Source organism: Cheilinus undulatus, linkage group 2, assembly GCF_018320785.1.
Source record: "Cheilinus undulatus linkage group 2, ASM1832078v1, whole genome shotgun sequence".
NCBI classification, from domain to species: domain Eukaryota; kingdom Metazoa; phylum Chordata; class Actinopteri; order Labriformes; family Labridae; genus Cheilinus; species Cheilinus undulatus.
In genome coordinates, this window is record NC_054866.1 from 37,396,243 (window position 1) to 37,423,982 (window position 27,740).

Consider the following 27,740-nt stretch of genomic DNA (forward strand, 5'->3'; position numbering starts at 1 on the left):
AATCGCTGTTTCCAATTCTATCCTCTGTCCTCCTCCTCTATCAATACATAGCAATCCCGTAAATATGTAAATAATGTTGTTTGACATTAGCATCCAGTCACTTGTGTTCTAAAAATCAGATTAGGTTATTCAGATTTTTCTTGTATTTTTTATCCAGAAGTAAGTTTATCCAGCATTTGCTGTTTTGTAATAGTAAATTGTGTAATGTAGTAAATAGTAATGTTGCTGAAGCTTGAAGTACATATTCAGAATGATTTTCGTTGGTGATCATTTGAGAAGCAGCAAGAAAAAAGTGATTTTATACAACATGCAACCTGGAATACACAATACAACATTATGAACAGCATTTGAGCTTCCCTCTCTGAGCCGATCTTTTAAAAGTGAAGAAATAACTAAAGGGTGAACACATGAATAGATAAGCAGCTATGCACTGTGCTGTATGTTTATTTTGCACAAAAGCCCAAAGCAAATGTTTCCTCAGGGACAATAAAGTATGTCTTATCTTATCTTATCAAGAAATAAAACTTCTCATTGAGCCATTATTTTCGGTGACTGGAGTGTTTCAAACATGCTAAGAAATATAAACTGCATAGATTCTGTAGATGATAGAAGCCAGAAAGATTTAATGTCATTTAATCATTCTAATTTATTGTTTCCTGGAAAGTAAATCAGTGTCAGAGCTAAAGGGCTCACAATGCTGCTCAGTAAGTTGGGTGAATAATTCAGAGAAAGTGTCTTCAACTTTTTACGGAATTCAAAATTACAGGATCCCAAGATGCTAATCATCATTGTCTTCAGCGATGCTTTAATTTTTCCACACTCTCTTAAGATACGAGTGACATGTCTAAAATGTATTGAAACAGGCTTGTTCCATTCATCTTTATTGCCCATAAAGTCATATATGTCAAAATTTAAGTAGTTTACTTAACACCTGAAAACGAAATCTAAGGTCTTTAGGCCTCCACTGACCCTGAGCTTCACTAAGCATGAACAGAAAATGTCAGCATGCTAACATGATAGGCATATTTATTTTATCTAGCTGCGTATCAAACATCAACATGAACTCTGTCATCCATAGAGGGCATCCATGCCCCCAGGGGATGATATTTTCAAGCTGTTATTGGGCTGTTAATACAGCACAATAACCCTTTAAAACCTATGGAATCGCAGCGCTCCTATTTGTATATTTATTTTTAACAGCGGGTAGAATTGAAACCAAATGAAATAGAGCAGTAACTCTTTTTGCATAAAAAACCAGAGGAGTAAAACCAACATATCACACATTCAGTGTGACCCATGGTCACACTGATGGTTCAGATGGGAGCTCTGCAAGATGGATTTGCCAGTGAGAAACATGGAAACAGGCATATCTATCTGCTTTGCAAGGTTATACTGAACTTATATAGAGCAAAAATATGTCGATTATTTAGCACTAAAATGTCTACATTACTTATAGGTTCTACATTTTTTAGTTGAGGTTTTACATGATCTCAGATACCTCAAATATGTCCAACAGTTTTCAAAACCAGAGCAATTTTTAATTTAATTTTCATAATTGTAACGGTACATGTCTTGGAACTGAAAGATGTAGTATGTTTGCTTTGAGCTGCTTACATGTAATAGACCACCATTATTTATTCTTCCCCTGCCCACATAATATTGTGGCTAATACAGTACAAATTACTAAACAGTGAACTGTCATTTTAGTTTCATGACTATATTCCACATTAATGAGGGAGAAAAGTCATTAAAAGTGCCCATCCTGTTTCACGTTTCAAGTGATCCTTGTGAACGTTTTTAAAGTAGCTCACAGCATGAACCAGAAAGGCTACTAAAGAACTTTTCCTGTGAAACTAAAACTTTGGTTTACTTTACAACAAATTCATCTCATGGAGAACTGTGTATGTTGAAGAGAGTCTTCAGTTTAAAAGAAGAAGTAAACAGTGGAGATGGACAGAGCTGGGCACTGCATCTTTTATTATTGTTTTGACAGAGGGCCCCCTGGTGGCAGAACTTATACATGTGTGTTTAAGATAAAGCTGAAAATTACTGTTTCACTTCTAACATTTAACACAGTGCAAGTTAACTGGGGTGATATGTTAAATAGAATAACACATGCTTGGTCTGCCTGTGGCTGAGTGGTTTGGAAAAAAGATAATTCCTTGATTCTTTTAAGGAAGACCCTTGAGCTAGATTCATGCTCTGCTTTGGTCAGAGCTTAGAGTGGCCTTTAGTCTCTTTAGCAGTTTATGTCAACCATAACACTCGTGTTGAAAAGGGAAGCCACCTCCAACAATGGTGGTTTGTTTGGTAATGAGAAAAAGTCATATAACTTCTAAATGTTCGTGGGGATTCCAGCAGACCCTGAGGCTGCAGACTGACAGACACACTTACACATTAAACAACAAAGCATGTGGAAGCACAAACCCACAGCACAGGTTACACCAACCCTTCATGAACACATGTGGCTTTGACAGACCTCAGAAACCTCTCCAGGAACCTTTCTAGGGACTCATGAACTCTACCTGCTTAACTCCACATAAACAGATGTATAGAGCTGCAGACAGAAGGACAGGGGGGGCTAATGGAGGCAGGAAAACCTCCATGATAAGCTGCTGAAAGAAATGAAAAACCACAGGAGCACTAGCAGATAGATCCTCATCCATCAGGCAAATCAGACCAGGACCAGGAACAGCTGAGTTATCCCATAGCTCCCTGCGGGTCAGAAGTCACCTTCTGACCTATATTTGAGCACAGCCAGGGATGAAACAGAGACATCAGTCATATCCTCACACTGTGAAGGCTGCACATGTGGGATATGGTTCTGTTTTATCACTTTACTCCGAGGAGGGGAAACGCGGCAGATCTAAAGGACATAGGAAGTTAGATAAGTTAGAAGGCAGTGAGGAATATGGAAGATAAAGAGCTTGGCAGTGGCAAGAAAAATCAAGGGCAAAGAGAGGGCAAAACAGCAAATGCCTGCAGAGGGATGGGATGATAAAACGGAAAATGAAGAGAAGGTATCTTCAAAATGATATATTATAGCCCGTATTCAAGATAATCCCCTGAACAATGGGCTTTAACACACTTCCCTTACTTCCTCCTCTTCTAGCTGTAGAGGGGAAACAGTGACATTAGCAGCTTCATAGCTGTAGCATTAACAAATTAGCACTTTTGACATCCTAACTTTTCCGCCAACTTTTCACGTCTTTAATTAAATTCCTCTTTAACTTCACCTCAAAGAGTGGCGTTTTGGCACATTAGACTTAAACTTTGCTAAACTTCCTTTCCTAAGCATGACATCAAAGGTTACTGCTGTCATCACAGGAGGTCCTGGTACTCATTTTTTCTTCTCCTCACACAGACATTACCCACAATCCTTACTGTTAATATGATCATGTGTGCAGATAGGTGCTGGTATGCTGCTGTGACAGATCGAGGAGGAGGGGGGGCGATGGCAGGGAAATTACAAACACATTTCTCCCAAATGTGTTTCAATATGTTCCATACCGTCATGTGTTAGCACAACTCCGCTGACAGCAAAATGTAAATCTTGTGATGCACTGTGCATGGCCAGCACAAACCAGACTGTCAAATGTATTGACGGGTCATGGTGTCGGGGAAATGTGTTCCAAAAACGCCCACTTTCCATTAGCAAACACAGAAAAATGCAGACTGTGCAACTGGCTCGGCCACAAGCTCCATGATATGAGGTTATGAAAGGGTATGAAAGCCAACCGAGGGAGTAAAAATTAGGATGCATACATACCAGAAACAAATGTGCTCAAACTAGAGCACCACTTGTTCATATGTGTCTAGCTGAAAGTGTTGAATACCAACCTTTGAATCTGACTAGCACTTGTAACAGATTATTTGCTGAAGATAATTCTTACACTATGAGGACTCATTTTTCACTTGAAAGTCTGTATGACCAACAATCCTAAAGGATGATCAGTCAAGTATCTAAGTCTAAGAAGGAGGAACACTGAGAGGCTGGGGGAATTTTTCAGGAAAAACTTGAGCTTATAATCTCTTAAAAAAGGAGTTTTATTATTTTTCTGATGACCAACAGACTGATTTGAGTATTAATAAAAACTGACAGAGCTGTAAGGTTTTCTTATGGTCTGACTTTCAGGGAACAGGCATCCTAAATTTGACACCCTACATACATAGACTATATGGACAAAAGTATTCGGTGACCTGCATTACACCAACAGGGACTGTGATGATATTGTATTCAACAGGATGCACTTTAATATGGAATTGATCCTCCTTTTGCAGCTTTAAAAGCCTCCACAATTTCTTGGAAGGCTTTCTACAAGATTTTGGAGTGTATCTGTGGGAATTTGTGCCCATTCATTCAGCATTCATGAGGTCATACCATTACCCATACCTTTATCCCTCCTCCACAAAACCACAGTTGGCACAATGCAGTCAGGCAGGTAAAGTTCTCCTGGTATTTGCCAAACCCAGACTTGCCCATCTGACTGCCAAACAGAGAAGTGTGATTCGTCACCTCATAGAACATGTTTTCACCGCTCCACAGTCCAGTGTCGGTGTGCTTTACTCTCCGTTCAATGCTTGGCATTGGACTTGGTGATGGGAGGCTTGCATGCAGCTGCTCTCGCTTGGAAACCCATTCCATGAAGCTCCTGCTGCACAGTTTTTGTGCTTACGTGAAATCGATTGGAAGTTCTGAATTCTTCAGCCATGGAGTTAGTGGAGCGTTGGCAACTTTTACACACCATGCGCCTTTAGCAGTTGTAGACCCACTCTGTAACTTTACATGGTCTGCCACTCTGTGACTGAGTTGCTGTTGTTCCTTAACTAGGGCTGTCAATAGATTTAAATTTTTAATCGCGATTAATCTCACAAACTTCATAGTTAACTCGAGATTAATCGCAAATTAATCATGCTTTTATATCTGTTCTAAATGTACCTTACAGGACTATTTTTCAAGATTTTAATACCCTTATCAACACAAGTGGACCAAAATGCTTTCTTTATGCAAATGTTTGTTCATGTCAACAACCTAAACAACAACAGATAATGTCAAGAAAATTCTCTGGTCTAAACTCAAAGATACTAAATGCTCCAAAAACATGCAACAAGCCACAACAGATAGAGATACTGACATTACTGAATAATACCACAACGCAGTGTGTAACTTCAGACTTCTAGAAGATAACTCCTCTGTTCTCAGCAGCTTAACACAGAACAATCTAATGATCACACATGTACATAAAGAGTTCAAAGAGTTCTTTGTTTTCCTGCTTCTCTGCTTGTTGATTTTGTTGTATTTGAGGGTAATAAAGTCGCTTATTCTGCTTTGGATAGTAAATACACATACACAAGAGATCAAAAATGGGTCTGCTCAACCCGCCGACAAAAAAATCTACCCGCGGCAGAACGTAAAAAGTAGCCCAATTCTGCTGAAAAACTGTGGACCTGGCAACCCTGGTCGAAGGTCACACAGAACGTGCATGCGTTAATTGTGCAACAAAAAAATTTGGTGGCATTAAAAGTAATATGAATCGATGGGAAATTAATGCGTTAACTTTGACAGCCCAATCCTAAACACTTCCACTTTCAAATAATATCACTTAAAGATGACTGCGGGATAAACTGTCTCAATGTAAAGGTGGCATCCATGACAGTTATTTATTATATATTTGTTTATTTAAAAGGGACAGTGCACATTAATGTACGAACATATGGGGTACATATTGTAAATGCGCCAGAGTTAGCAGAAATGCTAATTTTCATCTGTTGTCCCTTGGCAGGTCACAAAATTAAACAAACATTAAATTCATAAGCACGCTTAAGTCACTGAGCTCTTCAAAACGACACATTTTGTATTACAAATGTTTGCAAGTGGCTGCATGGCTAGGTGCATGATTTTATACCCTTGTGGCAATGGCTCTGATCAAATTCAACTACTAATAGGTGTGGCCAACTTTTGTCAATATATAGTGTACCTTACATCAGTGATTCCCAAACTCCTGAATTTGACCAGGGGGGATGGGGGCTTGTGCAAAGCCAAAAATACAAGCAAGATTTGGAGTTTTGAAAGTCGAGACCAGTTGTCAGTGAACAGAATCTGTCTATGTGTGTGTTGTTAGGCATTTAGTCACTCACTACACTAAATAAGAATGACATTTTTAAATCTCCCAGTATTTATCACCATGTGTGAGGATTTTAAAAATCTTTCATTGTGTGCCAGGCTTAAAGTATGATTTATGCTCTACATTTGAAATGCAAACAGATACCAACAGAGATTTGTCGTATTTCTGCTCATTCTCTCCTAACTTTCAAATATGAATTAAATATCACAATACCATCAGTAATCTTGGGGTTTTAATTTTCATTAAAACCTCCATAAATGGAATTCATTTCCATTTTTAAGAAATGTGTATTCCAAAAGAAAATTCCATCAGAGTGAAAGAATGATCTAAGGTTCAAAGGATGAAAACATGGAGAGGTGAGAGAAACAAGCATCCTCTGATCTTACAGGGGCTTAACTTTAACTCAAGCCTTCTTTGTGAATCTTTATCTACATCTCTGAGGGCCTCTGAAGTGGAGCCAGAACCCCATCAAACCACGACCAGAGGTGATGTCATCTTCATTGGTTAAGGCGGTCCTCTCTGGCTCTCACATAAGCAGCTGGCGTAAAGCCTGCAAAGCTGCACACAGAGTTAGCTGAGTGAAATAAATACATAAGGAACAAGTATGCACATGCACAGGACTGTAGGTCCCAGTAAAATTTAAATATGGGTACTGTGATGGTTATGTGCCTCCTTCAAGTGTAATTGCACAAATGTTACAAGCAAGGGCTGCCACTGAGTCCCAATGACCTTGACCTATTTTTATAGATTTATTTTGGGGCTGTTTTTGCATTTATTGGAAAGATAGGACAGTGGATACCGGAAAGAGCCGAAAACACAGACGAGAGTGGGAAATGGCGTGATGAAAGAGCCCCAGGCTGGACTTGAGCCCGGACGTAACCACTGGACCATCCGCACCCCTGAGTTCTCCTTAGTTCATCCTTGAATCAGAATGAACATTTTGGCAAAGTTTGAAGAAAATACCTGCGAGAATTCTCAGAATGAAGATTTGTGCAGGGTTGGAAGAAAAGCCCTTAAAAAGTTGTTTAGATATAATATTCACAAGAATGACATTAAAAGCAAGAGATGAACTTTAGGTCCAATCACCTTGATGTTTGGCATATGATGTAAAAAAATCCAATCAGTTCATCAGACTTGAAAAGGGTGAAGGTGAACATTTGTGCAAGTATGAAGAAAAGTAGTCAAAGTCAGCATAAGTCAGGGGATGGATACAAAAAACATTGAAAGTGAGTGAACATCCCCCAGAGTTCAGTTAAATCCATCAACAAGAAATGGAAGGATTATGGCACATGTGTAAACCTGCCTAGATCAGGCCATCCTCACAAACTGAGAGACTGTGCAAGGATGAGTCTTGTGAGAGAGGCCACCAAGGCAACTAGTAGCTATACTACTCTGAAGGAGTTACAAGCTTCAGCAGCTGAGATGGGAGAGACTCTGCATGCAGCAACTGTTGCCCGGGTTCATCAACGGTCAAAGCTTTATGGGAGAGTGGCAAAGAGTAAGCCATTGTTGGAGAAAACTCAGATTAAATCTGGACTAGAGTTCACCAAGAGGCATGTGGGAGACTCCACGGATAAATGGGAGAAAGTTCTTTGGTCTGATGACACTAAAGTGGTGCCTTTTGGCCATCAGACAGGACGCTGTGTTGGACGGACACCAAACACGGCACAGCGCCGTGCACAAATGCACCATCCCCACAGTGAAGCATGGTGGTGGCAGCATCATGCTGTGGGGATGCTTCTCATCAGCCAGCAAGACAGTGACCCAAAGCATGCAGCAGAAGTTACTCAGAAATGGTTTGAAGACGACAAGGTGAATGTTCTGGAATGGCTGAGTCAAATTCGATCCTGTGCTGTGACTGAAGCCAAAGGTGCATCCACTAAATACTGACTTGATTTTACATCTTGTTAAATAAAAGCAGTGACTTCCATGATATCCTTGTGCGTAACCAAGCTCCTCCAAGCTGTAGCTGTGTATTTAACAGACAGACAGGAGAGGTTATGATTGATGTTTCAATGTGTTTTAATGTTTTATGTCAATGTTTTATAGCTTTGACTTAACCAAGACTTACTAATCTTTCTTTGGTGAACCACAGAAAAGGACTGTATTGTCTAATAGTCCTTCAGGATGTACTTTAAGGGATGTTTTAATTCTCTACTTTCAATATTTTGCTTAACATGATTTTCTCACACACAAAAATGTCTTTGACAAGTATCTGGAAGCAAATTTACTTCCCCCCTTAATTGAGAAATTATGAATCTGGCCTCTCACCCCACCCATCCACTTACATTGTGAAAGAGATGTCTGTAAATCAGAGTTTTATTCTCCAAGCACATCAACCTCCTAGGACAAACACTTTAAAAATCTTATTTAAATCAAGATTTCCTAACTTTACACAAGTTCACTTGGAGCTGACTCCAGAGCTGTTTTCTTCCATGGACATGTACCAAATCTTGCTTACTGGGGGTGCGCTTGAACCTCTAATTTAAGTGCACAGACATCTACTCCTTTAGAAGAGGAACATAAAAACTCTCAAGTGACACACTTCGCTCACAGCACAGTATGGATAAGGTCGGTGATTTTAGGGGATATTAACATGAGAGAAAACACATATTTGAGTCTGAAAGAATTCCTGACATGCATTTGTACAGTATCTGACTTCCTTGACTTTAATCCACATGAGGGGAACTGGTCTTTGTTTCCGAGCCTGATCTGAGCTCGGTCACGTTTGTTACAAAGAGCCGCCGGAGGAGTGTCATGCTCGTTAATCTGTGTGGGGCCACTTTCCCACAGAACCAGCTCTCTGCTCTGCTGCTGTCTGGGCAGCTTGGAGCAGCTGGAGCAGCCCTGTGGGACTCAAACTCTCCTCATTATACTTTTCTCTCACTTCACAGCCTTTTCCAATTCTAACACCTTGTTGTTTTCTCTGCTCTCGTCCTAACTTTCACTGTCCTTTCTTTCTCTCCCTCCGACACACTGACCTCCAGCCAGCTCTCCTTCCTCTCCTCGATGTGAAGGAGACTGACGTCAGCCTCTGTCTTTAAGGTCTCCTCACTTGTCTCTTCCATATGGAGGCAATTTCCATCCTTTTCTCTTTCACTTTCTCTCCGCAGCCATTAGCTTGCAAACACATTTCAGCACACGTTAAATAAACAACCAGATTACTTCTTCACACTCCTGCAACCACTTTGCTCTCAAGTGAACCATAATCTCTGGCTTTACAGACTCAGCGGATATATTAATCTCTTTGTGGAATAATATCCACAGCCAGACAAATAATGGGTTCCAAAAATGCTTTGTTATAATGTCTGTGTTTATTCCATTAGTATTAATGTGTGTTTGCTTAACTCATAGAGAATCTCGCCCTTCCAAATGCAACAATGAATAATTCTGTAAAATGGAACAAGGTGTGGTAATTATGAGCAATAACAAAATGTGCTCATTGAGGTAAATGTTAATGTTGGATCAATTTGAGCTGACCATGCCAGACTTTTTCAATGATAGACGCTTCATTGTCTCCACCTCTGCTGGTTTAAACCAAAAAGATTCTTTGAAATAACTGTTCTTTACATTCTCGTGAACATACATCCACAGTGTTTAAAATACAACATGTTTGTCAGTGTGGTTGCAAGCCATGGACACATGTACATCTAAATATGTATATGTATAAAAAGCCTGATTTTAGGCCTCTGTACACCCTCTTGTTTCTTTAGGCTGACTGTGGTGGCTGGCCCTTGGGTGAAAATGTTACTGAGCTCCCAGTCTGCGGTTTGTGGTATCCAGAAGCTGAGACTACAGCCCACTTTACAAGCTGCTCTTCTGTACGTTCCTCTTCTTCCTTTTTTCAGTCAATATTTTGACTGTTAAAACCATAATGACATATAGAGACACAGGAAAAACTGCATTTGGGTTGACTACCATTGAGAGAGCACTATGTCTGCACTTTCACACATGCACTAACTTCCCAAAAATTTTTCAGGGTGAGCTGCATGTGTAAATCCAACTGATATTTTTCTGAAATGTAACCCTGAACTTTCTATGCGAGCCTCCTAGCAAAGTTTCCATGTGAAATTGGGGTGCGATAATTCATGAATGCAAGGCTGCCCATAAGTGGGGATAAAGGGGGAAGTTTTCTGGGGTCCAGCCGCATTGGTGGGGGGCAATGAAGTTTGGCAAAAATACAGTCCATGCTGATTCTTTAGGTTTTAATGTTTGTTGCTTACGAGGATATGGACCTTTTTCTTCTTAAAATTGTATGTGCTGTTTTCTTTTCGTAATATTAATCTCATGTGCCAGCCCAACTTTACTACTGGGTAATACTGTCTGCCGTTAGGAAACTGGAGAAGAAAGGCTGATTAACTAAGCCGAACAAAAAAAAAATTACTTATTAACCAACTTTTTTCAGTCAGCTCAAAGTTTATCTGAGCCTGGCCTTGGAGGTGAGAGGTGGCCAGGATGCTGAACATTGCATTAATATTATTAAATCAGGTTTGATTGAGTCTATGAGGCCCTGTAAATTCTGTGGTGAGGCTTGTGTGAATGTAGCAGCGACTATGCCGGAAAATGTATTCTGGGAAAGTGGGCAGCGTTCAAGTGCTTCCTTGTCTTTTCTGCTCCTCAGTATATTTTTCCATTTAGTCACAGATACTGTGAATATGTTGTGTGGCACTAAGAGCATACTGTCTAGCAGTTACTATGTGCCTCTGTAAGGTAACAATTGCTGATCAATGCAAGTACTTTAGTGCTTATGTTTTCAGATGCTTAGCAAAACAAGAGGAGTCTGGCTGCAGACTGCACATCTCTGATGGTCCCTCTAGCAGACCGTTCGTTTTATATACAGACATATATACATGCTAAACTTTAGAAATAAAATCAGATTAAACTTCCATTTGATGTTATAGTAAAAAAAAAAACCTGATAACAAAATGTTTAGTAAAATTGAGTAAAAAGTCTGCTTACAGGAGAAAAGCTTTTGTCTAATGCTGATGTGCACCTGGACAGGCACCTGGTGCACTTTCCACAGCCTGATCCAGCTCACCACATATTGGCTGCCTGGGACTTGGTTGCCTCAACGAGGCCATGGGGGTGGCCATGTGCCCCTTTGCAGGGTCAGTAGGGACTTGATTTTTTGCATTGTGAAAACACAACAATGTTTTGAGATTTTTGTAAAGGTAATTTAAATACCTAAGAAGAAAACAAAAACAAGTACTCCACACCTTTAACTCAACTAATGATCTGAGCAACTTTCTCTTGAATTGGATTAATATTTCACTCAGAGCATCAGTGTTTTGACTGTAGTAATAAAGGTGTGTACTTTGTTCAACACTGGTTTTAACAGCCACATAAAGACAGTGGCAAATAAGCCTATAAAAACTCTTAAAGGAAAATAGTTGACCTTTTCAAAATGCTTCAGTTGGTAGAATGCAACTGAATTGAGTTTATTCAACCCAGTTTACCAAGCTGCGGGACGTTGATCTGTGACTTGAATTAAGTTTATTAAAAAGAACCCTGCATGATCAGACAAGTTCATCTTGTTGGATAGATATTTGTATCTCTCAAATGTATATTGAACTAAAAATTTCACTAAATATCCCAGATATCTGTATTTGGGTAAATTTGAGCTCACAAACTCACCGGGAGGCCACCATGTTTTGGTCCGCACTGGTAGTGTGACATCACAGTTCCGCGGCGCTCCTCAACGTTGCTATGCAGTAACCGTTTTTCAGACGGTTTAGCTGCTTGCAGCTGTTTCTGACACAAACTTGCTGCATGTTGGTTTTGTCTCCCTGCTGTCAAAGCTCTGTCATTCATCCTACGTTTTACCTCAATAAAACTCCCTACAAGTGACTGGATTCAGTGTGTAGTGGAAGCGTGCCGGGTTCTTTTTAAAATAAAAGCATTATGTACATACGAATGGAGTTTGTCCAAAGAAATGCTAAAGTTGACTTTTACTTTGAAAAGCGCAAACCGGAAGTGCTTTCATTCTTTGTTTATCTTTACCTGAACTATGTGGAAACAGAAAGCTTCATAAAGAGTAGATGTTCGGGAAACAACTTTATTAAACAGACATTTTAGCTCATGGCCTTCATCTGGTTCATCAAGAAACGGATTTCAAACATATTCTGCAGATGTGGACATTAATGTTTGCTACAACAAGGTAAATATAGCCCTGTATTTATCATTTTCCTGTCTAGATGGACCTATAACTGCTCATGGTGCAAACAAAAAATAGAAGAGACTTCAAATTTTCAAATTCTTCGTGTCTGAGATGTGCTGCGTTTCTGAGATGCAGCCCTAACACTGGAACCTTGCAAAGCAGACGGATACGCCCATTTCTGTGTTTCTCACTGGCAAATCCATCTTGCATCTGAATCGTTTGGGCCAGGTTAGAAAGTGACAGAACCACTCAGCAACCAAGGGCAGTACTTTTAGGCGCAGCGGAGTTGTGACGTGATAATAATAATCCATTTTAATTATAAGCACTTTTCTCAACACTCAAGGTCACTTTACAGATAAAAACAGCAACAGTAAGCAAGCAGCAACAAGAGGTCGATGCAATTATAGCAGAAGACACTAGTGTTGATACTGCTAAAGTGTCAGTTTTATCAGAACTTTTTTAATTCATTTATTTTTTTAAAGATTTATTTTTGGGCCTTTTCGTGCCTTTATTAGACAGAGGGGGGCAGTGGGTAGACTTTGAAACAGGGACGAGAGAGTGAGGAGAGACATGCGGCAAAGGGCTACAGGCCGGATTCGAACCCAGGCCGCCGTTCAAAGCCTCTGCCCTTTCCCTAGTGAGTTTTTTAGTTCAATATACATACTAGAGACACAAATATCTATCCAACAAGGTGAACTTGTCTGATCATGCAGGGTTCCTTTTAACTTAATTCCCCTGCTTTTTACTACTTGAAGCTTTTTGTTTAAAGTAGGTCCACAATTGTCTGTTAAGAGCATTTTGTCTAAAAAAATATACAGCAGGAATCAAAGGTTTTCTATCTAAAGAGGACTCAGAGACACTTGTTAATGTTTCTACTTTTAGCAGGCTGGATTATTGCAGGTGTCCTCACCTACACCAGGAAGTAGGACACATTTTACCAGTCCCTTCTACACTTGCTTCCTGTGAGTCAATGGATATCTGACACTAATAATTATTGATTCTTTAAACCTTGAACCTGATAAGCTAATAACCATAGATGGGTGCATGTGCATGCAGCGACTGGCAGAAATGAGTTGTTACGTTTGTCTGTCTTCGTTTTAAGTCTTTGGTCAATTGTGTTGTTACATGTGTTTATGTGTTTTATGTGGCTTGTATGTTTCTTATGCTCCCCATACTTTTGCACACTGAATCACCCTTACTGGGGACAAATAAAGTTCTTGATTGATTGATAATAAATCTCCACACCTACATGTGACTCACCTGAGACAACAGGGGCAAAGGTTGTTATTCTGCCTCACTGAGACGAGATATGCAGTGAGAGACAGACATACAGACCCAACGCCTGGCTTAAACCAAACAGCTGAAGGAGAGGAATACTGAGAAAACAAAGAATGTATGCACTTTAATCCACTACTGAATCTACAAACAGAAGAAAAGCAAAGAAAAGGAATCAAATGGAAACTTAAAGGGCAATGGAATGACTCTCTGCTGCGTCTTTAGCTCTGCTCTGAGATAAAATGGCATCCAAGTTAGAAGAAGAGCTTTGCTGTCCGATCTGCCTTGACATCTTTAAAGATCCGGTCATCCTGTCGTGCTGCCACAGCTTCTGCAGAGTGTGTGCGGAGAACTGCTGGAAGGGGAAGAAGAACAAGGAGTGTCCAGTTTGTAAGAGCAGACATCAAAAGGGATCTTTACCTTCTAACTTTGCTTTAAAGGGTCTGTGTGAGAGATTTCTACAGGAGAGAGCCCAGAGAGCTTCAGGGTCTCTCTGCAGTCTGCACTCTGAGGAACTCAAACTCTTCTGCTTGGACCATGATGAGCTGCTGTGTGTCGTCTGCAGAGATTCCGAAAAACACCGCAACCACAGATTCCAACCCATCGATGAAGCAGCTCAACAACACAAGAAGAAACTTCAGGAAACTGTCAAGTCCCTAAAGAAGAAGCTAAAGGTTTGTGAAAAAGTGAAACTGAAGTTTGATCAAATTTCTGGACATATTCAGGTCCAGGCCCAAAACACGGAGTGGCAGATAAAGGAGCAGTTTAAGAAGCTCCACCGGTTTCTTGAAGAGGAAGAGAGAACCAGGCTGCGTGCACTGAGGGAGGAAGAGGAGCAGAAGAGTCAAAAGATGAACAAGAAGATGGAGGCTCTGAGCAGAGAGATAGCAGCTCTTTCAAACACAATCAGAGCCACAGAGGATGAGCTGACAGCTGAAGGCATCCCATTCCTGAAAAACTACAAGCCTGCATTGGAAAGAGCTCAGCAGTGCCCCCTGCCGGAAGACCCCCAGATGCCTTCAGGAGCTCTGATAGACCAGGCCAAACACCTGGGCAACCTGAGCTTCAACATCTGGACCAAGATGAAGGACATGATCTCCTACACTCCTGTCATTCTGGACCCAAACACTATGGGCTCAGAGCTCATCCTGTCTGATGATCTGACCAGCGTGAGAAGAGGAAAGAAACAGCAGCTTCCTGATAACCCAGAGAGGTTTGATCATTTCTGCTCCATCCTGGGCTCTGAGGGCTTTAACTCAGGGACTCACAGCTGGGAGGTCGAGGTTGGAGACAGTACTAACTGGTCACTGGGCGTGTTAGCCGAGTCTGCTGAGAGGAAGAGTTTCATACGGTCTGGATTATGGGCAGTATGGTTCAGTGATGATACATACAGAGCACTCTCCACACATTCAAACACTGATCTCTCAGTGAAGAAGCAGCCAAAGAGGATCAAAGTGACTCTGGACTATAATGGAGGAACACTATCGTTCTCTGATCCTGATACTAACACACATTTACACACTTTCACTCATACTTTCACTGAGAGGATATTTCCGTACATTTACTCTTTTTATAGAGCGAAGATTTTACCAGAGGTCTTTGTGACTGTGGAACAAAACGAGTGAAGATGATGAAGATGACATGATGCTGATGGGAACTAAGATAAAGACAATGATGCTGATTATCATGGAGATTAAAACAATGATGCTGATGTAGATAAAGACATTGAGGATGATGATGATGGAGATGATGATGCTGCTGGAGATAAAGACAATGATGCTGATGATGATGGAGATAAAGACAATGACGATGATGCTGATGATGATGGAGATGATGATGCTGCTGATGATGGAAATAAAGACAATGACGCTGATGATTATCATGGAGATAAAGACAATGGTGATGATAATGATGATGATGATGATTATGATGGAGATGATGATGCTGCTGGAGATAAAGACAATGATGCTGATGAAAATCATGGAGATAAAGACAATAGTGATGATAATGATGATGATGATTATGATGGATGCTGATGATGGAGATAAAGACAATAATAATGATGATGATAGAGATAATGATGAGAGTGATAGATAGATAAACTTTATTGTCCCATTCAGGAAAACAATGATAACAACGATGTTTATGTTGAAAATGATGATGCTGATGGTGACAGTGATGATGCTGATGATGACAAATAATGACAATGATGATGAAGATTATGCTGCTGCCTTGAATGTTCTCAGTCTTCCCATTTATGATTGTTTTCGTTATAATGCTGTGAGGATGACTGGATGGCATTACTAATGAACAAGAAACATTGAGAAATTTGGAGGAAAGTAAATTAATCAAGCAAAGAAGATAAAGTGAAATATCACAAAATTGTTGCAGTAATGTGATTTGTGGATATCTTTTAGTAAGGGATGAACATTTGGCCAAATTGGTTTGTGCTTTGATCTCAAAAATCTTAAAATCTTATCCCTTGGTCTGAGTGGAAATTATGTCCAAATTGGAAAAAAATCCTTTAAGTGTTCATGGGATTTGTTCACAAGAATGGCCTGGATAGAGATCTATGTATAGATGGTCAACATTCAGTATGGATGGACAACTCGAAAAAACAAAAAAAAAGTGCCTCAGGCCTCCACCCATGACTGGCATGTCAATAAAAAACTCAATATATTTTTGAACTTTCTATATATTTAAGCAACAAGTTGACTTGATCCATATTGGTTTGTAAACCTTTTACTTGAAAATGTTTTGCACAGACTGTTTCCTTTCATCACTTGTTTTGTTGCTGCTGTGAATACATTTTCTAATTTGTTGCAACATTTGGAATTTGAAATATTAGATTCATTAAGTTTTGAGAAATGTTGTAGCATTGGTTAGGCCACAGACGCTATCATAATTGTTTTAGATACGAAAAAAGAATTAAAAAATTAAAAGACAGAAAGTTGATTTTTAGTCTGTCTTTTTTTTTAATCATTAAGGAATCTCTGAACTTAATAGAGACTAGTCATTATTGAGTATTTTTGTCAGGATTGTGGTAAACAACATTTCTTCACAGGTAAGCTCCCCTCCAGAGTTCAGCTTGTTAACAGCATCATCCATGAATAGTTTATCAGGTTGAACATAAAAGAAATTGTGTTTGGTGTAGGCCAATTAATCAGTGAAGGTTTATGCTCTGAATAATACAAGAAAACCATTTACACTCAATGTAATAAATGCATTTTGCACAGAGAACTTGGGACGCTGTTGCATCCACTATTTCCTCCATCATTTCTTGGATGTCTGTCTCTTGAATCTCCCAGCCCATCTGCCATCAGATGGCAGCTACAGCTGTGTGTTTGTGTTGTGAGTGCTCTAAAGCAGTGGTTTTCAAACATTTTTGCTCAAGGCACATCAAGCCAAAACCTCAAAACCATATTCATATCCATACAAAATAGCTTCTTTAAAAGATGTTACAGTAGCTTTAGTTGTTGTATAGCTGTAGTAATAAAGTATGGTTTTATAAATTCCCACGGCACATAGACACTTGCCTCAAAACACACCAGTGTGCCTTGCCATATCATTTAAGAACAACTGCTCTCAACTTTGTCGCCCATTACCCCAACACTACACAGAAGGCAAGCCAATAACAATGTAGAGGTGGTGAATGAAGTTGCAGAGGCTGCTTTGCAAAGTTATGATGACAATTTTTGCCTTTACATCAATGCTACCTGTTGCATGACACTTTAATCTCATCTACAAAAGAGTGGAGCAGAACATGCTGGTGACCTGATTACTAAATGGAGCAGTTTTGAAATGTGCATGGAGATCATACCGGTCGTTTGCTGTACTGTCTATTGTAATAGGATTGTAGCAGAATATGAACGTCACCACCATCCACTGCTCATTCATGGTTAACTGTCCTGGATTTTTCCTGCTGCATTCACATGTCAGTTCATTATAACTTGGCATGATGGAAAATTTACTTTGGGAATGGAAGGAAAAATTCAAGGGCAAGGTCATAGAGAAAAACTATGCTGTTGGTGTTCACATAAGCAGCCCACTCTGGAAAACTTCAGGAGGATTTCAGGAGTTTAGTGCAAGTGAAAGCATCAAAACAGAAAACAATAAGGTAAGTTGTATATTCTAATCCTCTTTTTAAAGAAAGGTTTGAATGCACGCAAGGAAAATAACAGAACCACAGAGTGCAGAATCACTATAAACAGTCCATTAATGAATTTCCCTCTAAAGTTGCCTTTTTATCTTAACCCAGAACAACTTTATGGTTAAATCAAGAGACCAACCCCTGCACAGAAGCTGGTTACAAGACTACAAACCACTAAAAATAAAGAAAAAGTCACTGATGTGGGTAAAGCCACCTTGTGCTGCTAAGGGGACACAGATGAACACATGGCCTTTATTTAATTCCCTATGATATTGTGTGAAAGAGTAACACCATGTGAAAAAAACTAAATTACTAAAAGGCATGGATATAAAACTCACCCTCACGACACTCCTCTCCCACGAATCCTGGGCAGCATCTCCACTCCAGTGCACTGACCTGCTTGTAGGCCACCTTGAAGGACGGCCGGATCAGCGTCCTGTAGCTGAACAATCAGCAGAGGGTCAGTGACTTCTAGGACGTGTTTTCGCATAAGTAGACACATACCAATGTACAGACATGAACGCACTGCCAAATATTGACTTATATCCTTTATCAACATTTTTTTTTACAGTGTAAGGCCATTTGGGGACACATCTAGGAAGGAATGACTATCTGAACAACTGGGTAAGATAAGGACAGTCAGCTTTTGTAACTGTAAGAAGGCTAATTTCCAAGAATATTCATGTTTATGTAACTTTGTGTTTCTAATCCAGTGGGAGAGGGTTAGACTCATCTTTTAACCTTTTAAAGCTCTTTCCAGGAATTTACAGCAGGGTATGGAACAGACTGAAATTAAAACTGGGGCCTCAATATGAACAAAAAATGCAAGTAAACCCATCAGCACAAAGACTGACTAGTCCTATCTTTAAAGCCCAAAACTGCTGAGATTGGTGAGTGTCACACAAGAAGACAAACAGCTTTTTTTGTTTTTATTTTCACAGCCCAAATTCTCAATGACAGTTCATTTAATTGTTAAATGAAAGACAGGGGGACCTCTGTCAAAAAAGCACAACTTGATGTATGGAAAAATCAAAAATAACCCAACAAAAGGTACTGCTTTAACCACAGGGGTTGCCAAAATCAACTCTGAGGAGTAATAAGTTTAACTTAAAGACAGTATTTTTTTTTTATAAAGTACATTTAGGATTTTTAATCTTTATGTTTTATATGAGATTTTCTTCAGATACCAGAGCAATCATTTTAACTTTGAAGTGGGGTCTAAGTACAACATTTTAAAGAGCACAAATCACATTATCCATCACTGACAGCATGCAGGTTCCCTTAAAATAATTAGCCATTCTCAAAGGCAGTAGGGTATTAGATTTCAAGGCAAGACACTGAGGTGACAGGAGAGCTGGATTTGGCTGAAAAGGGGTTATCTGTGAGAACTCTGGTGGTACCTGATGACTTTGGAGCAGGGTCCGGGCCATCGGCAACCCTGAAAAACTCTCTGCACTGAGGTTTCTGTCCCGTTGTGCACCTGACAGGAAACTGTTCTGGACACAGTGTACTGACACCAGTTCCTAAAAATACAAATAACAAAGGTTTTAAGGTTACCTGCTTAAAAAATCTTCCAGAGAACAATATTGAATCAAACTCAACAAAAATAAACAAAATCCACCTCTAACAGTTACATCTGCTGTGGAACAGCTTCATCCACAGTGTGCATGTATGCTCACCTGAGCTGGGTGCTGGACGCAGAGCCTGGAGGTCCTGTGTTGCCGCTCTGCTCCGATTTGATGCGCTGCCGCTGCACAGTGATGCCCGGGAAGCGATACACGAACCCTGTTCCCAGCGAAGGACTCACTAAACTAATCCACATGCATAGCACGCAGAGGAATGATAAAGCCATCATGCCCCTTAAATCAATCCTTGATAGATATCCGCAGATGCAGACGATTTCAAGCAAATCCTGAGGTTATAAATCCGTCTTTGACAGACTAAGAGGAACGTGGAAAGAAAGTCTAAACAAACCCCATTGAAACTCTTAATAAGTTCGTCATTTCATCTTCCGCGACGAGAAACAAACTGCCCCTCTCAGAAGCCCAGCGTGAATGGCACACAGCCTCTTCCTATAGAATAAATGCGGTTTTCTGACGTTTGACATGGTGCCGAGGACCGAGGAGTCAAATATCCAGTGTGCGTAAAAGGCGCGCGAAGGGCTTTGAGCATTGTGCGTAAAGGCGCATCTGGTGCCGATCTAAAACACGATCCTTGGCTTTCATAACGATCTTATCTCATTTCTGTTAACCCGAGTCCGTTGTATGTGTTCTCCAAACCCAAGTGTTAATGTGCAGAGATATTTGAAACCTTTCCTAAGCCGAAATAAGCAATTGGTTTAAAGAACTGCAGCAGTGCCATTTGAAGTATTTTTTTTCTTTTCATGGCATTTGAACCTCTTTCGTCAGTTACAGTAAATTATCACACGGTAATAGCTCATTAGACGCTTAGGAGGAGAGGCTGATCGACAAATCGCAAAGCTCTTGTCTTTTTTTATCTGAATTAACAGCCTTGATGAGGCAAACAGCGTTTAAATAACCAATGTCTGAGTAATCTTTCTAACCCAGTTACACTGATGTGAAGTTACATCTATGGAGCTCTATTTTTGCCAGGACAACAACGATTGATCTCAATAAAAATGACGTGCAGAGCCACGAATTTGTATCAATATTTGTATGAAATTCTGACCATGACTCTGTTCTCTCTATCTCAGTTAAAGCAACTCAAAAGTTTAATTTCGTAAGCCAGTTCCTTTTCTGATTCATTGCCCGCAGTTTTGAGCTTTGGAATAAAAAATAGATTTACTACACTGACTTTTTTCTATCTCATAAAATTGACTTTATATCTTCCAAGCCAAGTTTTTGACTTACAGCTCATAACTTTGAGTTACCGCGTCAAAGTTTTGCAGACCATTTCTCATTCGTTTGACATCCCTGATTATAAATATTTTTCTTTCCTGTAAATCATGACCAAAGTCGGGAAACAAGGGTGATATTTTGTCCCATTGACTATCTGCAGCTCAGGAAACCTGAGTGAAAAAGAAGTGGATCGTCCTAGTCCGCAGCGCTCCCTGCTGACTCCACAGGCTCTGTGCAGGCCGGGGGAGGAAGGAGACGTGTCCCAGACACAGATTAGCCTAAGCGGACAGATGGAGGCAGAGAGCACCGGTGGAGGCAACATGGGAGGAAAAGAAGACTTGGAAATGGCAGAAAATCCATTTGAACCTTACATTGAGTCTATTCGGCAGCAGCTTGAAGATCAGGACCCTGTTTTTTTGATCGGATTGATCGTCGCTTTGGCGGTTGTTGTCATTACCTGCGGTGAGAAGTTAGCTAACCGTTAGAGCTAGAGCTAGCATGCTAACATTAGCATAACATGCTAACTCTGACGTTTACTTTTACTCACATAGTTTACAAAAGCATTTTGAATTGAGCAAGGTTACATTAGGTGTTTTATGTTATAGTTGAATGAAAGAGCATGTCATTAAAGTAAAAGTCAGTTTAACAAATTAGGAAACTGAACGTCAACAGCCTGCAGACTTTACTAGCCTTCTTCACGGAAGTAATTGAATTAATGGCAGTTAACATTGATAAGCGTGGTTAAGCATGTAGTAAAACTCCTTCTTTTTGCTTTTACAGTTTTTCTGAAGTATTTCCTCTCCAGTAAAACTGTCAGAAGCGCTGTGCTGCTGGTCGGACTGTGTGACTCTGGGAAAACCCTCCTGTTCAGCCGGGTGAGTTAAACGTGGTCTCCATCGCCACGTTGTCTATCCACCTAATAAGCTGACTGATGCATGGAAATGATCAGCTTTTAACAATGTTTCATGCTTTTGCAGCTGTTGTCAGGAAAATTCAAGCGCACTCAGACCTCCATTACTGATAGCAGTGCCCCATATAAAGCAAAAAACGACAGGGTAAGATAAGGACAGTCGACTATTATCTCCATTTGTGATGTCATGCTGGGTGTGGTTTACAGATTTTCTCCCTTCTTCTCTACTCAGCCCAGTACCTGGACTCTGATAGACCTGCCAGGACATGACAGTCTTCGCTCTCAATACCTAGAGAAATTCAAATCAGCTGCCAGGTAAGTTAAACTTAGCTTGCATGAATAAAAAGTTCTCACATCTTTGAGGTAGTTTACAAGGGTGGTCTTGATATAGGTTCTTTGAAGCTAACATCATGTAGCAGCAGAGAACCCCAGATGGGGGGCAAGAAAGGATTTCTGCATAGAAAAACGCTACTGAAAGGCCATGTTATGTGCTGTTTAAGCCTATGCTAAGTGTTCAACGTGCAAAAATAAAAGCATTCTCTAAGTACTTTTGTATCCTGAAAGTAGTGCAATATACAGGCAGAAAAAGTTTTAAAAGCCTCTGGAGCCTGGAGGAGCTGTGTGCCATGCCACATGTGTTTAGTCCATTTTCACAAAGCAGTACAGTTTGGGTCAGTACAATTTCACCTTGGTTTAGCTTATTAAACTCTGATCTTACCGTGTTTCCTCAGCTGTTTTCTGCCCAGCCCCGCTAGGTGAAACAGGAAATATTTCTTATTTTAAGAGATCCAAATCATTTGGCTTAGCTCAGTAGAGCTGGTTGTTTGGCTCCAAAATGGCCCTTCATTTGGTAACAGTTTTTCTTTTTTAAATGTGGAATAAATAACGACAGGGGAAATAAAATTGGTACTTAAACAGGAGCTCGCTACCATGGCTAACATAAAAGAGCCGTTTCGTTGGACAGGCTTGTCCGTTAACAGCACATCATTACGTGGTGACCTCACAAGGTTTGTTTGGTTAAAAGTATATTGCCATTTCAATGAAAAGCATGTCTGACAAAATGAGTATTTTTATTATATTTGAAAGGAGCTCGGCTAGCCTCTCCCTTTATCTGACCAGCTGACGCTAGATGCTAGAAGGTCTGCAGGGCTGAATAATTTCTGATAGTGATTGCGTCCAGGCCAGGCAAATTGGTCAGACTGTGGGGAAAAAGCTTTCAGTTAAGTGTAGGGATAATAATTAATGTGTGTAGAAATGTTCTGATGACAATTGCAGTGCACAGATTCATTAGAGCCCTAAAGGACAGGCATTTGGGATCACATGAGTTCAAACAACCTATAGATATTGCAGTATGTCATCGTTCTGGCTTGTGTTGTGAAATCTCCATATTGCACTTGAATATATTTCTAACCTAATGACAAATATGAAGCTCTAAACAATGCTTTCTTTGTGTCAGTAGTTGATGACTGCTCACAGGGACACTTGGTGGCATGAATGAGGGTAAAGTCAACAGAAGTTTCTTTGCCAAAGAAGAAATAGACCGCAAGATATCATCAGACTTAAAAGATAAAGGATGTAGTCTGATAGAAGTGCAACTAACACTAAATTGCTACATACAATCCCAGGGTTTCCTCAAGCATTTTTTGAAACTGTGGGGGAAGGCAATGCCTTTGAATTAATCAGAAATTGTAATGCATCTTTTTATGATTGTCTAGCACTGTTTGAACTATTTGCAGAACTTTAGAGTTGCACAATTTCCAGCACTAGATACCAGAGACAAAACAGATATTATGGCCTCATCACAATTTTCACATATTCACTCGCTGTCTCATCTCTCCAGGGCGATTGTGTTTGTAGTGGACAGCGCCATCTTCCAGAAGGAAGTGAGAGATGTGGCTGAGTTTTTGTACAACTTGTTGACAGACACAGTGATCTCCAGGAATGCCCCGACTCTCCTGGTGGCATGCAACAAACAAGGTCAGTTAACCCTTTTGCTCTGAAATCATCAGTACTTTGGCTGTAATTCTTCAATTTCAGCCTACATCTGAAGTAGATGGGCTGTTACTCACTGTATTTTTTATTTATTTATTTTTTTACAGATATCACTATGGCGAAATCAGCTAAACTGATTCAGCAGCAGCTTGAAAAGGAATTGTAAGTATTTGAATCTGGTGGCTTTGCTTCGTCTTTATTTTGTGAATCAATGGGATTTAGTGTCAGTAGCTCTTGGATGCTTGAAAAAAGAGCTGAACCTGAGCCTTTGGAAACGTGTTATTTTATTATGTACAGCCTCAACCTTGTCTCCTGTCTCCAACAGGAACACCCTGAGAGTGACACGCTCTGCAGCCCTGAGCTCTCAGGATGGCTCTGTGGGAGGAAATGTGTACCTGGGGAAAAAAGGCAAGGACTTTGAGTTCAGCCAGCTGTCCATGAAGGTAGATTTCCTAGAGTGCAGTGCCCGTGGCAGCAAGGGTGAAGACGGGGATGCAGACATTGAGAGCCTAGAGAAGAGTCTGGCTAAACTGTGACATCTTCAACATCCCTCCAGAGCAGAAATTGCCTCAAAGACACACCTCAGATCAACATAAACTAATCAAAAGAGGGGTTGATAACTGTGTGCTGTAAGTGGAGGATTTATTTGACAGGAGTTACCAGTCAAATATGGTCCTTGTGGCGCAGGCTGTTGCTGTGAAGCTTAAAATGACAAAACAGTGAAGGTGCACAAAACACATTTAATTTAAAACTCAAAGACTGAAAGTTATATAATAAAAAGGTGCAGAGGTTTATCAGGTTGCTTTGCAGTGCTGGGAATTGAGTGCTTATTCTGTCAATCCTACTGTGAACATCCAACTCAAAGCGCATTTTTGTTTTGCTTGTTTGGAACATATAGTTTGATTTTCATCAACTACATCTGCTGTTATGAATTCAGTTTAAATCAAAAGAGGTCACAGAATTTCAAGTTTTGAGTTTAAGGTAGTGTGACCGATAAGCTGCCTTGATGTGTTTGATAGCTCAAGATTTGGACTGGCATTTATTCAAGTCAGCCATGTGCCTTTTTTGTGGTATTGACTTTTCTGCAAAAGAAATGAACTTGTTTCAGAGAGTTGTGTGAATACAGAGCATTTGCAATGAATGTATTTGTTTAAGCTTTTGTGTATGTTTGTTCTTGTCTGACTTGTTAAAAAAACTGAACATAAAGTTTTTGATGTTGCAAATTGGTTAATAAGTGCAGTTTCTTGATTTAAAATGCTACTTTGCCTGCTGTATAACACATCCACCCTGTGATGACAAATAAGCAGCAAATGTAGTTTAATCATCAGCAAATACAAATAGAAATAATAACCGTACATCATATTATGTGTCCGATTACAAGGTTTGGAGAGTAAGTTCCCCAAAGATGCCTAGATTGTTTCATTATCTAATGTTTGGAGTGTCTAACACCAGAGGAAGCATTTTTTTTTTCAATGCATTGTGAAGTGCTTTCAATTTACTCAAATTCTGTCTCATCTGGTTTGGACTGAGATGCCGGTTTTTTACTCTCAGGCTGTTCAAACAGATTCTATCTGTATGATGTGGGAACTTTAAACCCTTTAAAAATGCATTCACTGCCACACATATTTCAAAGGATTTTCTACAGGACCACACGCACACAGCAGCCTTCATTAAAAACATCTAGTCAGTAGAACATGCACATTATGACATTCTATGAGCATACTCTATACTGTTATATACTGTCTAAAAACTTAGATTGGGCTCTTTAAACTTTTGTCTCCTATAAAGATAAATGGTTTTCAACAGAGGCTTTTGATAGTTTCTTCCCTCACAGTTCAAGTTTTATTAAAAGAGAGGCAATAAAATGTTAAGGTATACTGCCAATAAGTAGATCATGGTCTAATTTATGATGGTAACGGCTCAAACTGCATCAAACTTAGGAGGGTACTCTCTTAAAGAGCTCAATTAAAGCTTGAAAATGAAAATTCTGGAAAAATCAAAATGGCACACAGCTATGATCAGAACAAAATACATCAATAGGTCATAAAGTGTGTGACGCTATAGTGGAGACAGAGGGTAAACTGTCAGACTGGTGCTCTGATCTGCGACCACTACACTGGGCTCCCCTTTCAGCACAGCGGGGCACAACCAGTTCACCTTGTCCCCGTGACTGATGCTGAGTTTGGGCCCGGACTTCTCCTCTGTCACCTTCTCTGCCCCTGCTGCAGCCACTTCATCCTCCCCTTCAGCTTCCTCTTTATCAGCTTCAGCCTTTGTTGGGGTCTTTGCTTTGTCTCTGGATTGTTCTTTCCTCTTTGCTTTGCTCTTACTCTTCCTGCGAGGTGCTGCTGTCCCTTTGGCTTTTAACTCTGGAGACACCACCGGGTGCTTACTGAGTTCCCACAAGGCAACCTGGCCGTCATTCCCCCCTGTCACAAGCCAGTATGGGTGGGAGAGGAAGCTAATAAAGTGGGCTTGTGAGGCCCCCTGGCTGTGGGCTTCAACTGCTCCCTGCTGTTCCAGTTTAGAGCCACTTCCAATGCGCATCAGATGCACACGCCCGTCCTCTGCAGCACAACCCACAATGTTTCCACAAGTCGCCACAGAAACACAGTGAACCAAAGGGGGATTGAAAAGCTGACCAGGACGCTGATGATGATCATCTTCTTCTTCTGCTACATCCTGGAGGTTTATGGTCCAAAGAGGGCGTGTCTTCTGCAGACCCCAAAGCATCACCTGGAGTAAACAGAAAACAGGTTTAGAATAGAAACCTTGATATAAAAGTGGATCTAAGTCTTAAAGTCTTTATCCCCCTCTCTTTTACCTGCATGTCCAGTCCAGCAGATAGTAGATTATTGGGCCTGTGTGGTCTAAAGGCCACAGATGAGCAGATGTTTGTGTGCCTTCGTAGAGTTCTGCACACTTTTCCTCCAGGAAGCTCCAGTACCCGGACTGCACCAGAGTCATCGGCCACTGCCAGGGCTGATCCTGTTTCATTTAGTGCCAAGGCATTGATCTCCTCCTCTCCCGCACCTTGAAACTCCTCCACAGGTCCTTTCAGGTTTCGGGGATCGAGCACACTCACAGCATCTCCATGTGACACGTACAACTGAGCTGGGGCTGCAGATGTAAACACAACACTTGTGCAATCATCCTTGCCAGGAAGAGTGAGTCGGCCTATGATGGTTCCCTCTTGGCTCCAGACTGTGACTTCACCACCCTCAGAGCCTGAAGCGAGGAGACCCTCAGGACCCTGAGATGCCCCAACACACAAGATGGATGAGGAGTGGCCCTCAGACCACTGTCTGGCCATGCTGACCCTGTGAAAACAAGGGGAGGATAAGAAGAAGGATGTGTATTTCAAGAAAACAAACCATATTGGTGGCTGTTAAGGACTCTGATTTCTTGCCATTGTGATTCACGTTGCAACTGTTCTACTTCATTTTCATTTCTCTATCTTTGTGATTGACTGTGTGTGTTTTTCATTTATGATTGTTTCAGTGTACTTTGTTTTAATGTGCATGCAATCCTGGCAGCACTGGAAAGAGAGAAATCTCAATGTCTTTTTAAAAATAAATGTTTGAATGAATCCTAATTGAACAGCTAATATATATATATATATATATATTCCGTTTGCATGAGTTTCCCTGTAATCACAAATAACATTCAGAAATGACCCAATATTGTGTTTCTGGACTTGTAACTTTAGATCGTTCCTACTTGTTTGTCTCTACATGTCAGCCCTGTGATTGACTGCTGAACTGTCCACGGTGTACCCGACCTCTCGCCCAATCACAGCTAAGACAGGCTCCAGCTCCTGAATGGGTTAGATAATGGACGTATGTATTGAAACAAGTGTTAACAACCTTTGATTTACTGGAGGTTTCAACTCTGGTAATATGACAACCAAGATGAGTGACTGGCTTTAAGTTGGAGTATGTTTTCAAACTGACACAAAGACATCAATTAGAGGAAAACAAACAAGGAATAAAAAACGCCAAAGTCATAGAGTAGTTTAGCACTAACTGTTTGCTAACGAGTTAGCCTCAAAGCTAACGCTTGAGTCCTCGTTCTGCTTAAGTGTTCAGCTGCAAGAACCAACATGTACGTTTATCATTCGAATTAAAATACTTTTTATCGATGGCCTGGCACTGTTGATAGCTGTTAAACCAAAGTTATGCCAAACCTTAGAAAGTGCCGTCAAATCTTCTGCAGGCTGCCATGTGCGGCTGCGTCGCTTATTGATGACGTCACCGATTCGTTAAACGAGAAT

At 40.5% G+C, this 27,740-nt stretch overlaps 4 protein-coding genes across 4 annotated transcripts in view; 2 read left to right on the forward strand and 2 right to left on the reverse strand.

The window, feature by feature from the left end:
• The window catches only part of LOC121525683 (collagen alpha-1(XXVI) chain), a 40,431-nt gene extending 20,872 nt beyond the window's left edge, over window positions 1-19,559 (reverse strand). The window contains exons 1-3 of the mRNA XM_041811794.1: window positions 19,387-19,559; window positions 19,108-19,230; window positions 18,046-18,149 (exon numbers count right to left, since the gene is read on the reverse strand). Of these exons, the coding sequence (XP_041667728.1) occupies window positions 18,046-18,149; window positions 19,108-19,230; window positions 19,387-19,559 (400 nt within the window). The remainder of the gene's footprint in view (window positions 1-18,045; window positions 18,150-19,107; window positions 19,231-19,386) is intronic.
• On the forward strand, window positions 13,800-15,593 carry LOC121518761 (E3 ubiquitin-protein ligase TRIM39-like). Its single transcript, XM_041801340.1, has 2 exons — window positions 13,800-15,152; window positions 15,288-15,593. Exons 1-2 carry the CDS (start codon window positions 13,800-13,802, stop codon window positions 15,591-15,593), a joined length of 1,659 nt encoding a protein of 552 aa, XP_041657274.1.
• Window positions 19,560-20,793: 1,234 nt separating the features above from the next.
• On the forward strand, window positions 20,794-24,693 carry srprb (SRP receptor subunit beta). The gene is made up of 7 exons (XM_041807152.1): window positions 20,794-21,027; window positions 21,346-21,440; window positions 21,543-21,620; window positions 21,708-21,790; window positions 23,316-23,452; window positions 23,575-23,629; window positions 23,793-24,693. Exons 1-7 carry the CDS (start codon window positions 20,856-20,858, stop codon window positions 24,001-24,003), a joined length of 831 nt encoding a protein of 276 aa, XP_041663086.1. The 5' UTR covers window positions 20,794-20,855; the 3' UTR covers window positions 24,004-24,693.
• Window positions 24,694-24,767: 74 nt separating this feature from the next.
• Window positions 24,768-27,721, reverse strand: wdr53 (WD repeat domain 53). The gene is made up of 3 exons (XM_041807139.1): window positions 27,654-27,721; window positions 26,292-26,787; window positions 24,768-26,203 (listed from the first exon to the last, which is right to left on the reverse strand). The coding sequence occupies exons 2-3, from the start codon at window positions 26,778-26,780 to the stop codon at window positions 25,526-25,528; spliced, it is 1,167 nt and encodes a 388-aa protein (XP_041663073.1). The 5' UTR covers window positions 26,781-26,787; window positions 27,654-27,721; the 3' UTR covers window positions 24,768-25,525.
• Between the last annotated feature and the right edge of the window lie 19 nt (window positions 27,722-27,740).